The sequence below is a fragment of the Staurois parvus genome, unplaced genomic scaffold (genome assembly GCF_062004578.1).
Source record: "Staurois parvus isolate SC_StPar_1 unplaced genomic scaffold, SC_StPar_1.0 ptg000432l, whole genome shotgun sequence".
NCBI classification, from domain to species: Eukaryota; Metazoa; Chordata; class Amphibia; order Anura; family Ranidae; genus Staurois; species Staurois parvus.
Window position 1 is genome coordinate 5,687,501 of NW_028318228.1, and position 16,864 is coordinate 5,704,364.

At 45.6% G+C, this 16,864-nt stretch overlaps 1 protein-coding gene across 2 annotated transcripts in view; it reads right to left on the minus strand.

Moving 5' to 3' along the window:
- SLCO3A1 (solute carrier organic anion transporter family member 3A1) overlaps window positions 1-16,864 on the minus strand; it is a 476,664-nt gene that overhangs the window by 149,509 nt on the left and 310,291 nt on the right. For both annotated transcript variants that reach the window (XM_089687650.1, XM_089687651.1), the window contains exon 3: window positions 921-1,019. In XM_089687650.1, coding sequence (XP_089543776.1) covers window positions 921-1,019 — 99 coding nt within the window. The remainder of the gene's footprint in view (window positions 1-920; window positions 1,020-16,864) is intronic.

Sequence of the window (16,864 nt, forward strand, 5' to 3'; positions counted from 1 at the left end):
TGTCCAGGATCCATCTGTGTGTGGTGGCTCTTGATGCACTGACTCCAGCCTCAGTCCACTCCTTGTGAAAGTCCCCAACACTTTTGAATGACTTTTCCCTGACAATCCTCTCCAGGCTGCGGTCATCCCTGCTGCTTGTGCACCTTTTTCTTTCACACTTTTTCCTTCCACATAACTTTCTATTAATGTGCTTTGATACAGCACTTTGGGAACATCCAACTTCTTTTGCAGTTACCTTTTGAGGCTTTCCCTCCTTATGGAGGGTGTCAATGATGGTTTTCTGCACAACTGTCAAGTCAGCAGTCTTTCCCATGATTGTGATTCCTACCGAACCAGACCATTTAAAGGCTCAGGAACCCTTTGCATGTGTTATGGCTTAATTAGCTGATTAGAGTGGGACACTTTGAGCCGAGAATATTGCACCTTTTCACAATATTCTGTTTTTCTGAGATTGTGGATTTGGGGTTTTTATGAGCTGTAAGCCCTAATCATCACAATTATGACAAATCACGGCTTGAACTATCTTGCTTTGCATGTAATGAGTCTCTCTCATGTACTAGTTTCACCTTTTAAGTTGCATTACTGAAATAAATGAACTTTTGCACGATATTCTAATTTTTCGAGTTTCATCTGTATATTTAAAAAAATATATATTTTTAAAAATATATATTTTTTAAATATATTCTTCAGATTCTTTTTAACATATAAAAAAGCCATTTTAACATAAACTTATTGTATTATATTATTATAATATATATATTTATTGAAATATATATTTTTATTGAAATAAAATTGTAGCATTTCAAATATATAGCAATATATTTGGGAGGAATATTGTAAAATTATATTTCAAATATATTTTTCTTCTATATAGGAATGACAGCCTCCTGGTCACAAGAGTCCTCATATGAAACACTTACTGGTGTCGGCGAGTAATGCATCAACGTAAATCTTGGTACAGAAAGATCCCAGGATAAACCCACAGGCAGGTCCAAACACCAACATTGTGAACAGGATACCTGAAAAACAAACAGAAAATTGTTTCGGTAAATTAAAAAAAAAAGGAAGGCAAAGCTTTTCACAAACAGGAAGGCTGCTGCGGGCACATGCTGGGTTAGTCTTCAACAGCTACAGTAGTTTTGCATGTAAGGAATAACGCAGGTGTGCGGAGCAGACAAAAGTCATTTCAAAGCTCTATGCTAAATTGTAGCCCTTCTGCCGCATATTTCTAACAAAAACTAAATTACCATAAAGTTCTCTGTGAGTTTACAAAGGAACTAGGCGCTGTTCTGACCTGTTTATGTGCCAATCGACTTCATTTCTTTTAGCATGCAGAGAATTTACATGTGATAATAGTTCTATTAGAGCTGCAAAATACTGTTCTTGTTCATGGAGACAAATAAGTGCCAGTTACCCTATATTTCTATATATAATGACGTGATATTAAACTTGCAGTTTTTTAAGTGCTTTTAGCAGCTGCTTTAACTACTGAGTATGCAGCTTCTTTATCTTTTAATCCTTGCCTATGTTCCAGTTTAAGCTGGTGCTCTAATTCCTGCTCCAGGTTTTCAGTTTCAGGGTGGCTCCTTTCTCTTGCAGGGTCCTATAGAGCCACCTTTGCATACAGGGACGAGAGCTGTGTCTCCCCACACTGTGTGCATCAATAGAAACACACAGCTCCATAGCCTAGGACGGTAAGGCACTCCCCTGCTCCTCCCTCCTCTTCTCCACTCCCTTCTCCAAGCTAACAGACTGACCGGAGGCTACACTGTCCACTTTTGTAAAGACCAGATGTTCAAGGAAGCAGCACAGAGAGCAGGAGCCAGCAGCACTGAAAGTTGTAAGCGTCAAGTGTTGGGGAATGAATTTTAACAAATAGTTTACTGGAGAATATTTTACTGTGTTCAGTTAAAGTGGGTTAAAGTGGAGCTCCACCCAAAAGGGGAAGTTCCGCTTTAAAGACTGCTCCCCCGCTCCCTATTAAGGATTGGCACCTTTGGGGAGTGGGTACCCAAAATTGACAGGTACCCACTCCCACTTCTGGTGTGATCGGAAACGGAATTTGTCCTCCCTCCCTGTAGTTTTGTGGGACATGTGACAGGTCCCAGGACCATTCGGGAAGTGCAACGTTACTCACGCATGTGCCATGGGCAACTGGCTGTGAAGCCGCAAGCTATCACAGCCGGGTGCCCACAATGAAGATGCCGGTGCCTGGAACACCAGATGGTTGGTGAAACGAGCTGTGGGGGAGGACACCGTGGAATAGAGGGACAGGTGAGTGGCTGTTTTAGAAAAGTCAGCAGCTACAGTGCTTACTACTACTTTAAAAAGAGAAGTATGGCCAAAACTTTCTTGGCCATACTTCTGTTGTGGGTCACAGGAGTGCACTTACGTATGCTCTCCTGTGTCCCAGAATCAGCCGATAGTTGGCTAAAGCCCACTGGCAGCTGTCAAAGAGATTCTCCAGGTTCTGGGAGAATCCTGACCATATTGCTGGGATCCTCCCAGATGCATGATCGGCAGGTAACTCAGCCTCTGAGCAATTGGCCGAGAGCTGGAGTCAGTCGCTCCTATCCTCTACCCAGCCCAGCGATCCAGTGAGGGTTGCAGGGGGAGAGCCGAGAGCGTTGACTGACAGTCTTAACTCTTTGCTCAGAGCAGATGGAGAACTGAGTGATCAGTGGTCACGTGATTGCTTAGTTCTCTGGCTTAGATGCAGCGGCCTGGAGGAGAGCATGTACAATATGTTTTTTTTACATATTCCAATCTTGGCCCTCATCTATAACTTTGCATGATTTTCCTCCTGCACCCGTGTTACACAATTAGATATTTCTTTTTGGGGGGTGGGGGTAAAACACATCTGAGGTTACTGATATTACGCAGTCTCCATTGCAGTGTGCAAGCACTGGGCAAACTCCATCACACCTGCACATGTGCTGCAGCTCATCATCAGAACCAGGAAAAGACCCAGACGGCCTCCTGATGACATCAAAGAAGGAAATGGTGGTGTGGGACCTGGAGTGCTAAGACAGAGCAGCAGCTTACACCAGACAATGCCGGGTTCCCTGGACAGATGGGTATGTTTTTTTTAGGACAATACAGCAGTTAGGGTAAGAAAAAATAGATAAATACAATAAAGGGGGAGTGAAATTCCTCTTTAATTCATAAGAAGCCTTGGCAAAAAACATACTCAATATTATGAAAACCAGCCCAGTCTGGATGGGTGGGCAGTCCAACAAATTCAAAAAGTATAAATACATCTGTACTCAAAATCCATTGTAACCATATTTCTTTGCTGGTCTTTCTTTAAAATTGATGGAAATATATAACAGCGATAGCCCCCTCAAAATATAAATCCATCCCTAAAGCCATCATCAGGACGAAACGCATAGGACAGGGCATGATTAGACATGACATCAAAGAAAGAGATGGCAATGTGGGACCTGCAGTGCTAAGACAGAGCTGCAGCTTACACCAGACAACACCGGATTCCCTGGACAGATGGGTATGTTTTTTTTTAGGACAATCCAGCAGTTAGGGTAAGAAAAAATAAATAAATACAACAAAGGGGGAGTGAAGTTCCTCTTTCATTCATAAGAAGCCTTGGCAAAAAACATACTCAATATTATAAAAACCAGCCCAGTCTGGATGGGCGGGCAGTCCAAAAAATTCAAAAAGTATAAATACATCTGTACTCAAATTCCATTTTAACATTATCTCTTTGCTTGTCTTTCTTTAAAATTGATGGAAATATATAACAGCGATAGCCCCCTCAAAATATAAATCCATCTCTGAAGCCATCAGGACGAAACGCGTAGGATGAGGCTTGCTTAGATATGACTTCATCCTACTGGGCTATGTGCACAACTGAAGCCTGGACAAGAGACTACGGTTACCTTTTAGTGTTGCGAATGACACTTAATACATGGCAGTGCTCTGCTTGGTTTTTAATATGATTTTAAAGGACAGTTTTATGCAATTAAAATTGTTTTTGTCCTTGGGGTACGGGACACTTTTCTGGAGCACGGTTCATTATGTGAGATATAATCATTGCATGGGACACTTTTTAGGCACTGGGCACTTTAGGGGTTATTTACTAAAACTGTATGGTACAAACTCTGGTGCAGCTCTGTGTAGAAACCAATCAGCTTCCAGGTTTTATTGCCAAAGCCTAAGTAAACAAGCTGAAGTTAGAAGCTGATTGGCTGCCATGCACAAGTGCACCAGATTCTGAGTGCTCCAGTCTTAGTAAATCTCCTCCTTTGTTGGAGAAATATTTTCACAAGATTTAGATTAATTGATTTTTTTGTATTTAATTTTTATGAACTTTTTTTGTGCATGACTTATATTTATTTTTAAGACATCTGCATGTGATTTGTGTATACATTAATTTGTATTATGATGATGCGATACTAGTTATGGTTCAAGTTTCACTTGACATATTTTGGGGCGAGTGCAGTTCTATAGTTTCATTCATTTATTGTCAGGAAGCATAGTTTTGATGCTTCTTTACACAGCAGCTGATATTTTTCCTATATAAGGAATACGTGGTGCAGACATATATACATTTACACACTTTCTATAAAATAGACACATGTATGGAAGTCAGCATCGCGAGCACAAAGGTAATACTATATAGTATGAACCAGAATTCTTCAGAAAATGACCATTTTTCGACATACCTGAAATAATCCAGACAACAAGCAGCATGCTCTGCTCACAGCACAGGTTACAATAAACTGCATTGTATTTAGACACATGTCTATGGTAAGGATAGCCACACTGCCATCTACTGGTACTATTACAAAATGACAGTTTCTGCAGGACAGACAAGTCTTATCCACAATACGTTTTTATTTTGCACTTAGGCTCCATGTACACGGGACGATTGGAAAACATTTCTGAACGATGGAAAATGACTGCTGGAAAATGTAGCTTAAAAAACGTCTGTTTAGTGGTGTTTGCATACCGCGTTTATGTGAGTTTGAGTTTAAAAGCGTTTTTTAAAGATAACCTCAGGAAACCTTCCAAAATGCCCAGAATGCACTAAAAAACAGTAAAAATGAACTATTTCAGACATTTTGAGAGGAATAGAGAGAGCAGTATGTGTTGAGATGACCTGTCTTTTTTGGTTGTATTCACTATGGATCCCATCATGAGCATAATGCTTTTGGGCACAGGAACTTCCATGGGGGCTCACCTCAGCACTTTGAAACCTGGAAACCTGGAACTGACTGCGCTGGTGTACCGGGTCCATTTGAATAAATGGAAAACACTTTGCATGCATTTCTGATGATGAAAAAAGGCTCTGGACAGCATCTGGATATGGAACAGTTAAAAAACGCTTCTAAACACAAACGCTTATAAACGCGGTGAGCCGCGTTTACAAGCGTTTGGTGTATGAAACACTGATTAAAATCTACTCCTGAACGCAAGTTTGGTGCGTTCAAAAAATGACTGTAAACTCAACTGCCTGTAAACGACGATGTGTACATGGACACATAGGAAAACTTTAGGGAGAGTTCAGGGGCTGCTGAAAAAACGCAGAAAAGCTCCTGAATGTCAGTTTATCAGCTGCAGTGTACATGAACCCTAAAAGTTAGGACAAGCTTTTAGGGTATACACCTTTCTTCAACACATGAAAAAAGTGCGCTGTTCACTTGAAACTATAACAAGGAAAAATGTGCAAACTAAAAATTCATGTGTTATCAAATATTATTATTATTATACAGGATTTATATACCGCCAACAGTTTGAGCAGCGCTTTACAATATGAAGGGAGACATTGCATTTACAATACATTTCAGTACAGAAGGAATAAGGGCCTTGCTCGTGGAGCTTACGATCTAAAGGAAGGGGGAGGTGGTACAAAAGGTGATAGCTGCGGGGGATGATCTGATGGAGGTGGCTCAAGTACAGTTCTTAGGTGGAGATAGGGTAGGCTTCCCTGAATAAGTGAGTTTTCAAAGATCGCCTAAAGGCAGACAGGGTGGGGGCTGACCAGACATACTGTGGTAGGGAGTTCCAGAGGATGGGAGAGGCTCTGGAGAAGTCCCAGTGTATAAAACACAAAATAGAACACCTGCAATATACTATGAATTAATAAATGATATAAAGTACAAAAATGAGAGCATGTATATAAAAAGTCCCCAATCCAATGTGAAGAAAAATTGCTGTATGCGTAGCCTCCCTGGCGGTATTCCCGAGTGTAGCTCGAGGTAAAGTTTCAGTACCACAAGCGGTAACCCCGAGCTACACTCAGGCTTACCATGCAGCGCTGTTCCGCAGTCCCTCGGTCACTTACCTTGTCCTGCGCTCCCTTGATGTCCCTCCTGCAGTGTCCCCGGCAATGTAATCCGGCGGATGCCGGCATCTGTCATCTGGGTTCCGTCCCCTGCGAGCGTCGGGACGTATGGGGGACGGAACGGCGGGAAATTTGAAAATGACAAAAAGTGACATTCACAAAAATCACAAAAATCACATAGTAAAACATTACTGTATCAAACCATTTCACATACATTGTGTCCCTACTGCTTTGTCCTGTGCCCTGCCTGCATTTTTACTGTTCTTTCTGCCTGGAAACTGAGAAACGTCCATGGCGTCTAAAAAGCGTCCCTTTACGTCAAAAGCGGTTTTAGACCAGCTAGAGAACAGCGATAGTAAATCAGAACTACTTACAGAATTGAGTGATAATGATTCGTGGGGAAATTCATCATCAGACACTGAAAACGATTCTGCGACTTTGCCCAGCGATGTGCGAACTTGGCACTATATTTCAAATTTCAGTGTTTTTGGTTTGATTATATTAGTGAATTAAATTTATTATTATATTATTATTTTTTATGATTATTTATTCAATTATAATTTATGATTTCGTGTTTCAAGTTTTATCCTACCCAGGATGTTTACTAGACTCTTGTTCGGACAGATTTCAGTGAGTTATTCCTAAGAATTACAGACCTACAATATAAAACGCCAAATTTCCATGCAAAATAATGGGACCGCTTTCAGCACCAAAAGTCTGAAATAATCATACCGCCAGGGAGGTTAATTAATCTTCTAACAAGGTGCTGCTGTGCTCAAAGGTGCTCCTCAGAAAAAAACAGGCAAGCCTCTTACCGAAACAAATTGATCTCAAGCTATAGAGATCAAATAGGCAGATTGTATTCAAACTCCACACTGACATTCTCACTGACAGTTCCAGGCAGGCAGGATGGATGGATGGATGGCTGCGTGCTCACACCAGGAACCGGCTTAACCACTTCAAACCGCTCTCCGCAGTAATATATATATGGCTTAACGCCAGCCCAACCCATTGCGGTTTATCCTGACTGGAGGGGAACATGCCCACTTGCTGAGTGCACAGATGTTTTACATCATCTATGATGGTCAATTCTGTTAGATTTACAGGCTGTTGAGAAGCCTGCTGATTGGGTAATGTCACCTAATTTGTAGATGGACACATTGGTTCAAATGATTTAAGATGGTCAATTTTATTTGATTTATGGTTCTTGAGTCTTGAAGTCTAAGGGAGTTGGTTATAAATTGTGTATGGATTACTAGTTACAGCCTGCAGCTAACTATACATGTTGATCAAAGTGCCGAGGTGAGCCCCCATGCAAGTCCCTGTGCCCAAAAACAACAATACAGGCCACCCCTACGTCTTTGGGTTCTGGCAAAGTTGTAACCAAAGTTGGACCAACTCGGATGCACTGCTTCTTTTGTTAAAATATCAAAGTAGTAAGGGAGAGGAGGACACTAGCAAAAAACTGAGTTTCGTGTCCTCAAAAGCTTTGCTAGTGTCCAGTCACCTGGAGAAACCAGCTTATAACCCAGGGTCTATGAATACCCAGCCTATGTCCTGTATAGTACAACTAAAGATGAATTCCAGGTATGGATCATTTATACAAAGTTACATCGGTCCAGCTTGGATCAATGTAACTATGTACTGTATATACCATACCTGGCCAATACGCCTGGAAGCTGGAAATCAATGAAGTAGACGCCGCTACTTCAATGATTTCTAGAATGCAAAGAAGTCTCTGATTGGACAAGCTGAGGAGCCTGACAACACCGTCCCCCCATGCTGACATCATGCAACCCAACAGGCTTTGGGACAATCTCCACCGCACAGTGCATCAACCAGTCAATCTCCACTGCAAAGCGCATGCATCACTAGGGGGCTGGCCCAAAGAATCCAGAAAACACAACCGATCTCCTGATGATGTCAGAAGAGAAGATGGTGGCGTGGGACCTGGAATGCTGAGATGAAATTGTGGCTTACACCAGTCATCGATGGATTCACTGGGCTATATAATATGAAGACCTTAATGAACGATTTCTGAAACTTTATGTAAAGTCTTAAATTATTGCAAGTTCTCTCAGCTGCAGACAAGCAAATCCAGGAATACAATTCAAGTAACACTTTACTTCTCAAGTAAGCAAGAGACATATTAATTTCTGTCACTAGGTGGCACTACAGGGGAAAGGCTCCAGTTTAGTTTGCTTGTGGGCTCCATCTTGCTCATCCTACAGTTGGGTGATTGTTGGGATACAGTAGATGATAGTTTCTGTCCTCTCCTTAACTGACAGGTAAAATTTAATTAACCACTTCAATACCAAGCACTTTTACCCCCTTCCAGCCCAGGCCAATTTTCAGCTTTCAGTGTTGTCGCACTTTGAATGACAATTCTACGGTCATGCAACACTGTACCCATAAAAATTTTTTAGCATTTTTCACACAAATAGAGCTTTGTTTTGGTGGTATTTAATCACCACTGAGTTTTTTATTTTTTGCTAAGTAAAACAAAAAATGCCCTGAAACATTTGAAAAAAAAACATATTTTTCTTTGTTTCTGTTCTAACATTTTGCAAATAAATAACATTTCTTCATAAATTTAGGTCAAAATGTATTTTGCTACATTATACTATATGATTTAGTCTGTAGGAAAGTTATAGAGTCTGCAAACCATGGTATATAGATCTGACAATCGATCAATCCTGATTTGCTGATGGCCTATCTCATTTCTTGAGGCCCGAAAAACACCAGGATAGTACAAATACCCCCCCCCCCCCAAATTACCCATTTTTGGAAAATAGACAGTTCAAGGCATTTAGTAAGAGGAATGGTGAGTTTTTTGGAGGTTGTCATTTTCTGTTACAATTTTTTGGAAAAAGTAGATATTGAAAAAAAAAACTAATTCCAAAAACACTCTTTTTGCTGCTTCTGGATCATCACAAAGTGTTTCTTCACCAATTGTAAAACTACTCGACACTGGAAAAAAAATTGTTTTTCTAAAAACATGGACTTTTTGCAGAAAAACAGGGGAAAAGTTTCACATCTCTATTCCTGAACAAAAGGTAGGGGGAAGGAGAAAGATTCCTAGAGGACTCCATTATGTAATGATCGGTGCCAAATTTCAGTATATTGTCTCAGGCACCTCTGGTGTGATGAGGGGCATTCATGTGTAGTGGGGCTTCTGGTGTGAAGAGGGGGCTTCAACATTATGTGGGGCCTAGTTCTCCTTAGTTCCTGCCCTTCCAAATATGTCAAGAAGCATTATATCTTAGACTAGGTCTACTTGTACATCTGTATTTTTCGTGTGTTTTCTTAATGTGTTTTTCATGTTTTCATGCATCTTTTGGGGGGCTATAAAGCACGGTGTTGCATCAAAAGAAGCAACTACAGAGCACAATAGCACACCACACAGGTGTGAATAGGCTCCATAGGCATGAATAGGATTCCTCTCGTCTTGCATTGTTCCGCAATAGGCAGATCTCACACAATTGGATGAGAAGTCAGTATTAAAGTGGAGCTTCACCCAAAAGGGGAAGTTCCGCTTTAAGCCCTTGTCCCCCACTCCCCATTAAGGATTGGCACCTTTGGGGAGTGGGTGTCCAAATTTTATAGGTACCCACTGCCACTGTAATCACCCAGGTGATCAGAAGCGGAAGTAGCCCCCCCCCCCCGCAGTCTTCTGGAACACGCGACAGGTCACAGAGGACTATGGGGCCATTTGCAAAGCGCAGCACTACTCACGCATGTGGGCACCCGGCTGTGAAGCCGCAAGCTGTCACAGCTGGGTGCCCACAATGAAGATACCGGCACTAGGGAGAGAAGACAGCTGGTGAAACCAACCGTGGTGAGGACACAGCTGGACCGAGGAACAGGTAAGTGTCTGTATTTTAAAAGTCAGCAGCTACAGTTTTTGTAGCTGCTGACTTTTATTAATTTTTTTAGGTGGAACTCCACTTTAAAGAAGAGCTCCAGTTTCTCCCCAAAAAAAAAATTTAAGTCAGTCCTGGGATTCAGCGATGTCTTCACCCAAGCTGATTTTTTAATCAGCGTTGGGTGTACACGCTGGCATCTTAGGTAAGGCTAACCAGCAGTGAAACCTTCCAGCTTTGCAACCAGTTTTCTACTGCACATGTGCGAGCTGCACTGTGCTTTGTCCCGCAGTCTTCTGGGACCTGTGTGTGTCCCAGAAGGCTGCGGGAGGGAAGGAGGGGGTCCAAACTTACTCACAGATCACCGCAGCAATTTGACCCAGAAGTGGGAGTGTTAAACCCAGGTACCCGCTCCTCATTTGCCCCCAAAAAGTGCCAAATGTGGCAGTGGAGGTGGGGGGAGGATGCAAACAAGCGGAACTTCCGCTTTTGGGTGAAGATCCGCTTTAAATCACATCAAATTTTATTTTTCTTTAAAACAAAGTTGCTTAGGTAAGATTAGCATTTGACTAAATGATTTTCATTTTTGCTCGTGACAAACCTATTATGCTCTTGTACCTATTTAAAGTGATTCTAAAGGCTTATTTTTTTTAAGGTAAAAATAACAAACATGTTATACTTACCTGCTGTGTGTAGTGGTTTTGTGCAGAGCAGCCTGGATCCTCCTCTTCTCGGGTCCCCTGCAGGCTTTCTTGGCCCATCTTTCCTGTCGGGTGCCCCCACAGCAAGCAGCTTGCTATGGGGGCACCCGCTGCTTCGTGTATCCATTCACACACGGAGCCGTTGCTCGGCCCCACTCCCTCTCTCTTCTCATTGGCTCACCGGCTGTAATTGCCAATGGCTCCCGCTTCTGTCTCAACCACTAAGAGGGAGTCCCGGGATAGCTGAGAAATAGCAAACATGTCTATACTTACCTGTGTGCAGTGGTTTTGCACAGAGCAGCATGGATCCTCCTCTTCTCGGGTCCCCTGCAGGCGTTCTTGGTCCATCTTTCCTGTCGGGTGCCCCCACGGCATGCAGCTTGCTATGGGGGCACCCGCTGCTTCATGTGTCCATTCACACACGGAGCCGTTGCTCGGCCCCACTCCCTCTCTCTTCTCATTAACTCACTGGCTGTAATTGCCAATGGCTCCTGCTTCTGTCTCAACCACTAAGAGGGAGTCCCGGGATAGCTGAGAAATAACAAACATGTCTATACTTACTTGCTGTGTGTAGTGGTTTTGCGCAGAGCAGCATGGATCCTCCTCTTCTCGGGTCCCTTGCAGGCTTTCTTGGCCCATCTTTCCTGTCGGGTGCCCCCACAGCAAGCAGCTTGCTATGGGGGCACCCACTGCTTCCTGTGTCCATTCACACATGGAGCCGTTGCTCGGCCCCACTCCCTCTCTCTTCTCATTGCCTCACCGGCTGTAATTGCCAATGGCTCCTGCTTCTGCCTCAGCCATTAAGAGGGAGTCCCAGGATAGCTAAGACTCCAGTGCACATTACTGGATTGAGAGGGGGGGGGATTAGGTGAGTATGGGGGGGGGTTGTATTGGGTGGGGGTGGGGGGCTGGAGGGGATGCTGCACACAGAAGGTTTTTTACCTTTATGCATAAAATGCATGAAGGTAAAAAACCTTAAGCCTCTAGAACCACTGTAACCACACGTAGTATAGAATTTTTATCAAAAGTATCACAAGTGAGTGCAGCTGTCAGGGATCCCCTCGATCCCCGCCGCGATGGTCCCGGCGCAGGCGCAGTATGCCGCCCTGTGCAGGGACGCGGGCTCTAGGTCCGGGCCGGCCGCGGCGCGTGAGTTCGCGCATGCGCAATAGGAGCCGCGGCCGCCCGCTGGGCACCAATGGCAGCGCAGGGCGCGATATTTAAACGGCCCTGAGCTGTCATTCAGTGCCTTCTGGTCTTGTCCTTGCCCTGTATCCTGTATCTGAACCTGAACCTGTAAGTTGCTGACCCGGATTGTACCTGACCACTGCTGAATTCTCCTGCCCAGACCCTTGCTTTGCCTGACCTCTCTTCCGTATGTCCCCTATTGGATTTGACCTACTGTTGATGACCTGGCGTGTGACCCGACTATTCTCTGCCCGCTGCCTTGTACCGTGCTGTCCTCCCCGTTACCGACCCGGCTTGCCTGACTCTGCACTTGCTCATCCATCCATCCATTCCTCTCAGCGGGGTTCCCAGACCTCCTCATATCAGGCTCTCTCCCGTGGGAGCCCCTGGCGACCACCCTTACCACTGACGGGTGCCCTCAGTAAGCGCGACCTGGTCCCGGGGTACTCCAAGTCCATCCCCACCATCAGGGGCTCTGGTGAACAAGTACTCTGGGACTTAGACTCCGTGCGTTGGGGACGCCTGATTAGTGGAGTGCTAGTGGTGTCGCCAGGCGGTCCCTTACAGCAGCGCATAAAATAAATATCTGGGGTGATCTAAAACATGTATGTTCCTCAATCAAAATATAGACATAATCATCAATCAAGAAAACAGCAAAACAGCACATGTGAGCACATAAGTGAGTCCCAAAATAAAAAACTCTATGGCGTGAAAGTGCTATTCAAAGTGAAAATCCAGCAGGCTGTGCATATATATTCTGGAAATCAGGAATCAACCATAAGGTGGAAGGTGATTATCATCCGGTGGTGTGCGATAGATTTAGTGGGATTGCAAACTCACCAGAAGCGCAATCGTAATGCGCATTGATTAATATAAGCCAGCCTGGTGGTCTCCGTTCAATGGAACTTTTGTACTCCAGACACCCGTACAAAAATATCTGTTACTTTGTTTTTCCATTCTTGTGTTCCGGTTTTATCGGCAAGTAAGAAAAGGGGAGCAAGAGACCGATCGATTCCAGTGTCAGCCAATATAAGTGCAGGGATGGAGAATTTTTTATACATACACAGCAAAAAGAAAAAATGGTCAAGGTCGCTCATCCAATCACACAGCACACAGTTCTGTTAATGTATAGAATTCACTATGTAGAGTATATCCAGCTGACGTTGCTAGCAGTTGTAATCCCACAAACCGTACTGAATTTTTAATGAGGGACTGAACATATCATGGCTCCTGGTAGACTTCAAAACGACAAATCTCAGGTGTAGATGAGGCAGCACCTCGGATCTCTCTTCGCTTTGCCTGCTCTATGCCGGCAAGCCTGACTTCACTAATTTCTCTTCTTTCTGGTCATTAACTCCTTACTTGTAGTCACAAAAAGCCATTTTAAGCACCAGAATGTATTGATTCTACATCCAATTGGATATAAATTGATTTGAACGAGCATGAAGTCTAGAGATAATCAGACACAAGATTACCCATCATAGTTCTGAAATGCTCAGCCACAAGCAAGCGCTCGGAATTGGATAATATTGTCATCAACATAATAAAGGGAGAAAAGTAACTTCAAGTGCTCTACAGATGAAAAGTAGCTTCATTTCCATCTCTTTAGATCAGCGTTTCTCAAACTTTTTGAAAGTATGCAAAAACGGAGGCACCTCAGTCAAAAATATTTTTAAAAAACGCAAATATTACTTATGAATGGGAAGCAGATGGGCATAGTGCTGGCTGCAGATGGGCATAGCGCTGGCTGCAGATGGGCATAGTGCTGGCTGCAGATGGGCATAGTTCTGGTAGCAGATGGGCATAGTGCTGGCTGCAGATGGGCATAGTGCTGGCTGCAGATGGGCATAGTGCTGGCTGCAGATGGGCATAGTGCTGGCAGCAGATGGGCATAGTGCTGGCAGCAGATGAGCATAGTGCTGGCTGCAGATGGGCATAGTGCTGGCTGCAGATGGGCATAGTGCTGGCTGTAGATGGGCATAGTTCTGGCAACAGATGAGCATAGTGCTGGCTGCAGATGGGCATAGCGCTGGCTGCAGATGGGCATAGCGCTGGCTGCAGATGGGCATAGTTCTGGCAGCAGATGGGCATAGTGCTGGCTGTAGATGGGCATAGTTCTGGCAGCAGATGGGCATAGTGCTGGCAGCAGATGGGCATAGTGCTGGCTGTAGATGGGCATAGTTCTGGCAGCAGATGGGCATAGTGCTGGCTGTAGATGGGCATAGTTCTGGCAGCAGATGGGCATAGTGCTGGCAGCAGATGGGCATAGTGCTGGCTGTAGATGGGCATAGTTCTGGCTGCAGATGGGCATAGTGCTGGCTGTAGATGGGCATAGTTCTGGCAGTAGATGGGCATAGTGCTGGCTGTAGATGGGCATAGTGCTGGCAGCAGATAGGCATAGTGCTGGCTGTAGATGGGCATAGTTCTGGCAGTAGATGGGCATAGTGCTGGCTGTAAATGGGCATAGTTCTGGCTGCAGATGGGCATAGTGCTGGCTGCAGATGGGCATAGTTCTGGCTGCAGATGGGCATAGTGCTGGCTGCAGATGGGCATAGTGCTGGCTGTAGATGGGCATAGTGCTGGCTGTAGATGGGCATAGTGCTGGCAGCAGATGGGCATAGTGCTGGCTGTAGATGGGCATAGTGCTGGCAGCAGATGGGCATAGTGCTGGCTGTAGATGGGCATAGTGCTGGCTGCAGATGGGCATAGTGCTGGCAGCAGATGGGCATAGTGCTGGCTGTAGATGGGCATAGTGCTGGATCCATGACGAATCAGGTAAGTATGTAGCAAGGTGAATGGGGTGATACTTTATGAGACATTGTTTACCTTACTGCAGGGAATGCATTAAGATAAAAAATGTCTTGTCTTTGGAACCACTTTAAGGTAAAATATGTTTTGCCTTTAGAATCCCTATAACCACAAGGGGTAACCCGGAAGAAATGTTCTGCAGCAGCACAATGCTGCTCAACCCTGAAGGTTGAATGGCTTACCTCCCGAGAGAGATCCTCCTGATACGCCAAGGTTACCCTGATTGTGGTTATAGACACTTCTTCTAGTAAGGGACTCCAGCAGCTTCTCTACTTAAAGTGATTGTAAAGCTTGCCTGCATGCTTTACAAACTCCCAAAACAAAAAATAATAAATGCACATTTTTTTTTACCTGCAAAAAAAAAAAAGTGCATTTATTATTTTCACGGTCTCCCCCTCGCTCTCCTTCATCCTCCCCCCTCCTGTTACGGCTCCCCTCTCGCTCTCCTTCATCCTCCCCCCTCCCTTCCCCTTACAGGTCCCTATGTGAGACACAAGCCTACATCAAAGGCTGTGCCCCATGTCAGAGATCTGCCCCCTGTGGTGCGGTTCGCACCTCTCCTTGGCCGGACTCCAAGGAGTCTGACACCCCGCTGTCCGCTGGCCACCTGGGTGTCTCCACGCGCCCCCCTCCCCTTGTATCGGCGAGCACAGCGCGGCCCCGAGTTTCCTGCGCTCTGCACCCGCCGTAGACAAAGGCCGCGCTCCCTGTGCACGGTCGGAGTGAGAGGGCGGGGCTTGTTGCCCAGGAAACCCGAGCGCGGGGCTGGCCGTTGCCAGGGCAACCCGGAAGCGTCCTGCTCCGGCGATAAAAGACCAGAGCAGGACCCGGGTAGGGAGTTCGTCCCCCGCTCAGGACAGGGTGCTGTGTGAGGTCTGAGCTGAGGCCAGACCCCACAGCCAAGACCCTGCTGAGTCCCTGGAAGCCTGTTGGTCCCCTGCTCTCGAGAGAAGCACTGTGTGGGGTCTGAGCTGAGGCCAGGCCCCACAGCCAGGACCACGCTGGGTCCCCATGAGCCTGTTGGTTGTCCCTGGAAGGCTGAGTACCGTGAGGGTCCCTGTCTGCTGATCGCTGGTTGTCCCTGGAAGGCTGAGTACCATGAGTGTCCCTGCCTGCTGATCGCTGGTTGTCAAGGGGAAAGCTGAGTACCATGAGGGTCCCTGCCTGCTGATCGCTGGTTGTCCCTGGAAGGCTGAGTACCGTGAGGGTCCCCTCTGCTGATCGCTGGTTGTCCCTGGAAAGCTGAGCCCCGTGAGGATGCCTGTCTGCTGACCGCTTTGTGCCTGGAAAGCTGTTCCTGTCCGCTGTTTGGAGGTCTGAGCTGAGGCCAGACCCCACAGCCCAGACCTCGCTGAGTGAACGCTGATCGCTGTTCGTCCCTGGAAAGCGATCCCTGTCTGCTGACCACTTTGTCCTGGGAAAGCTGTTCTTGTCTGCTGACCGCTGGTTGTCCCTGGAAAGCTGAGCACCGTGAGGGTCCCTGTCTGCTGACCGCTTTGTCCCTGGAAAGCTGAGTGCTGCACGGGTCCCTGTCTCCTGACTGCTATGTGCCTCTGGGAAGTTACCCCTGCCTAAACCGTGAATGCTCATATTCTCCTGCCTGAACTGCCCCCCTTGAATCCATATATTGCCCTGTCTGGACTGCCCCACTGAATGCACCCAAACTTTCCCTGCCTGGACTGCCCCATTGAATCTATTATCCTTGCCGGAACTGCCCACTTGGATTAATACTTGCTAGGACTGCCTATTGCGTGTCTGGATTATCGTAGCTACCTGGACTGCCCCCCCCCCCGAGTGCTCAGGCCATCGCTACCCGAAGCACCCTATCGTGGACCGGATTATAACTGTTTGGACTCTGCCCCCCTCTTTCCCCCCTTTTGGGTACCCAGACGCTACCTTCCTACCCTCATTCAGTGCCTCCCATATTTCAATAAAGCCTTGTGTGTTTATCATCCTCTGTGTGCGTTCTGTCCCTCCTACGCTTCCGTCACAATTATTTT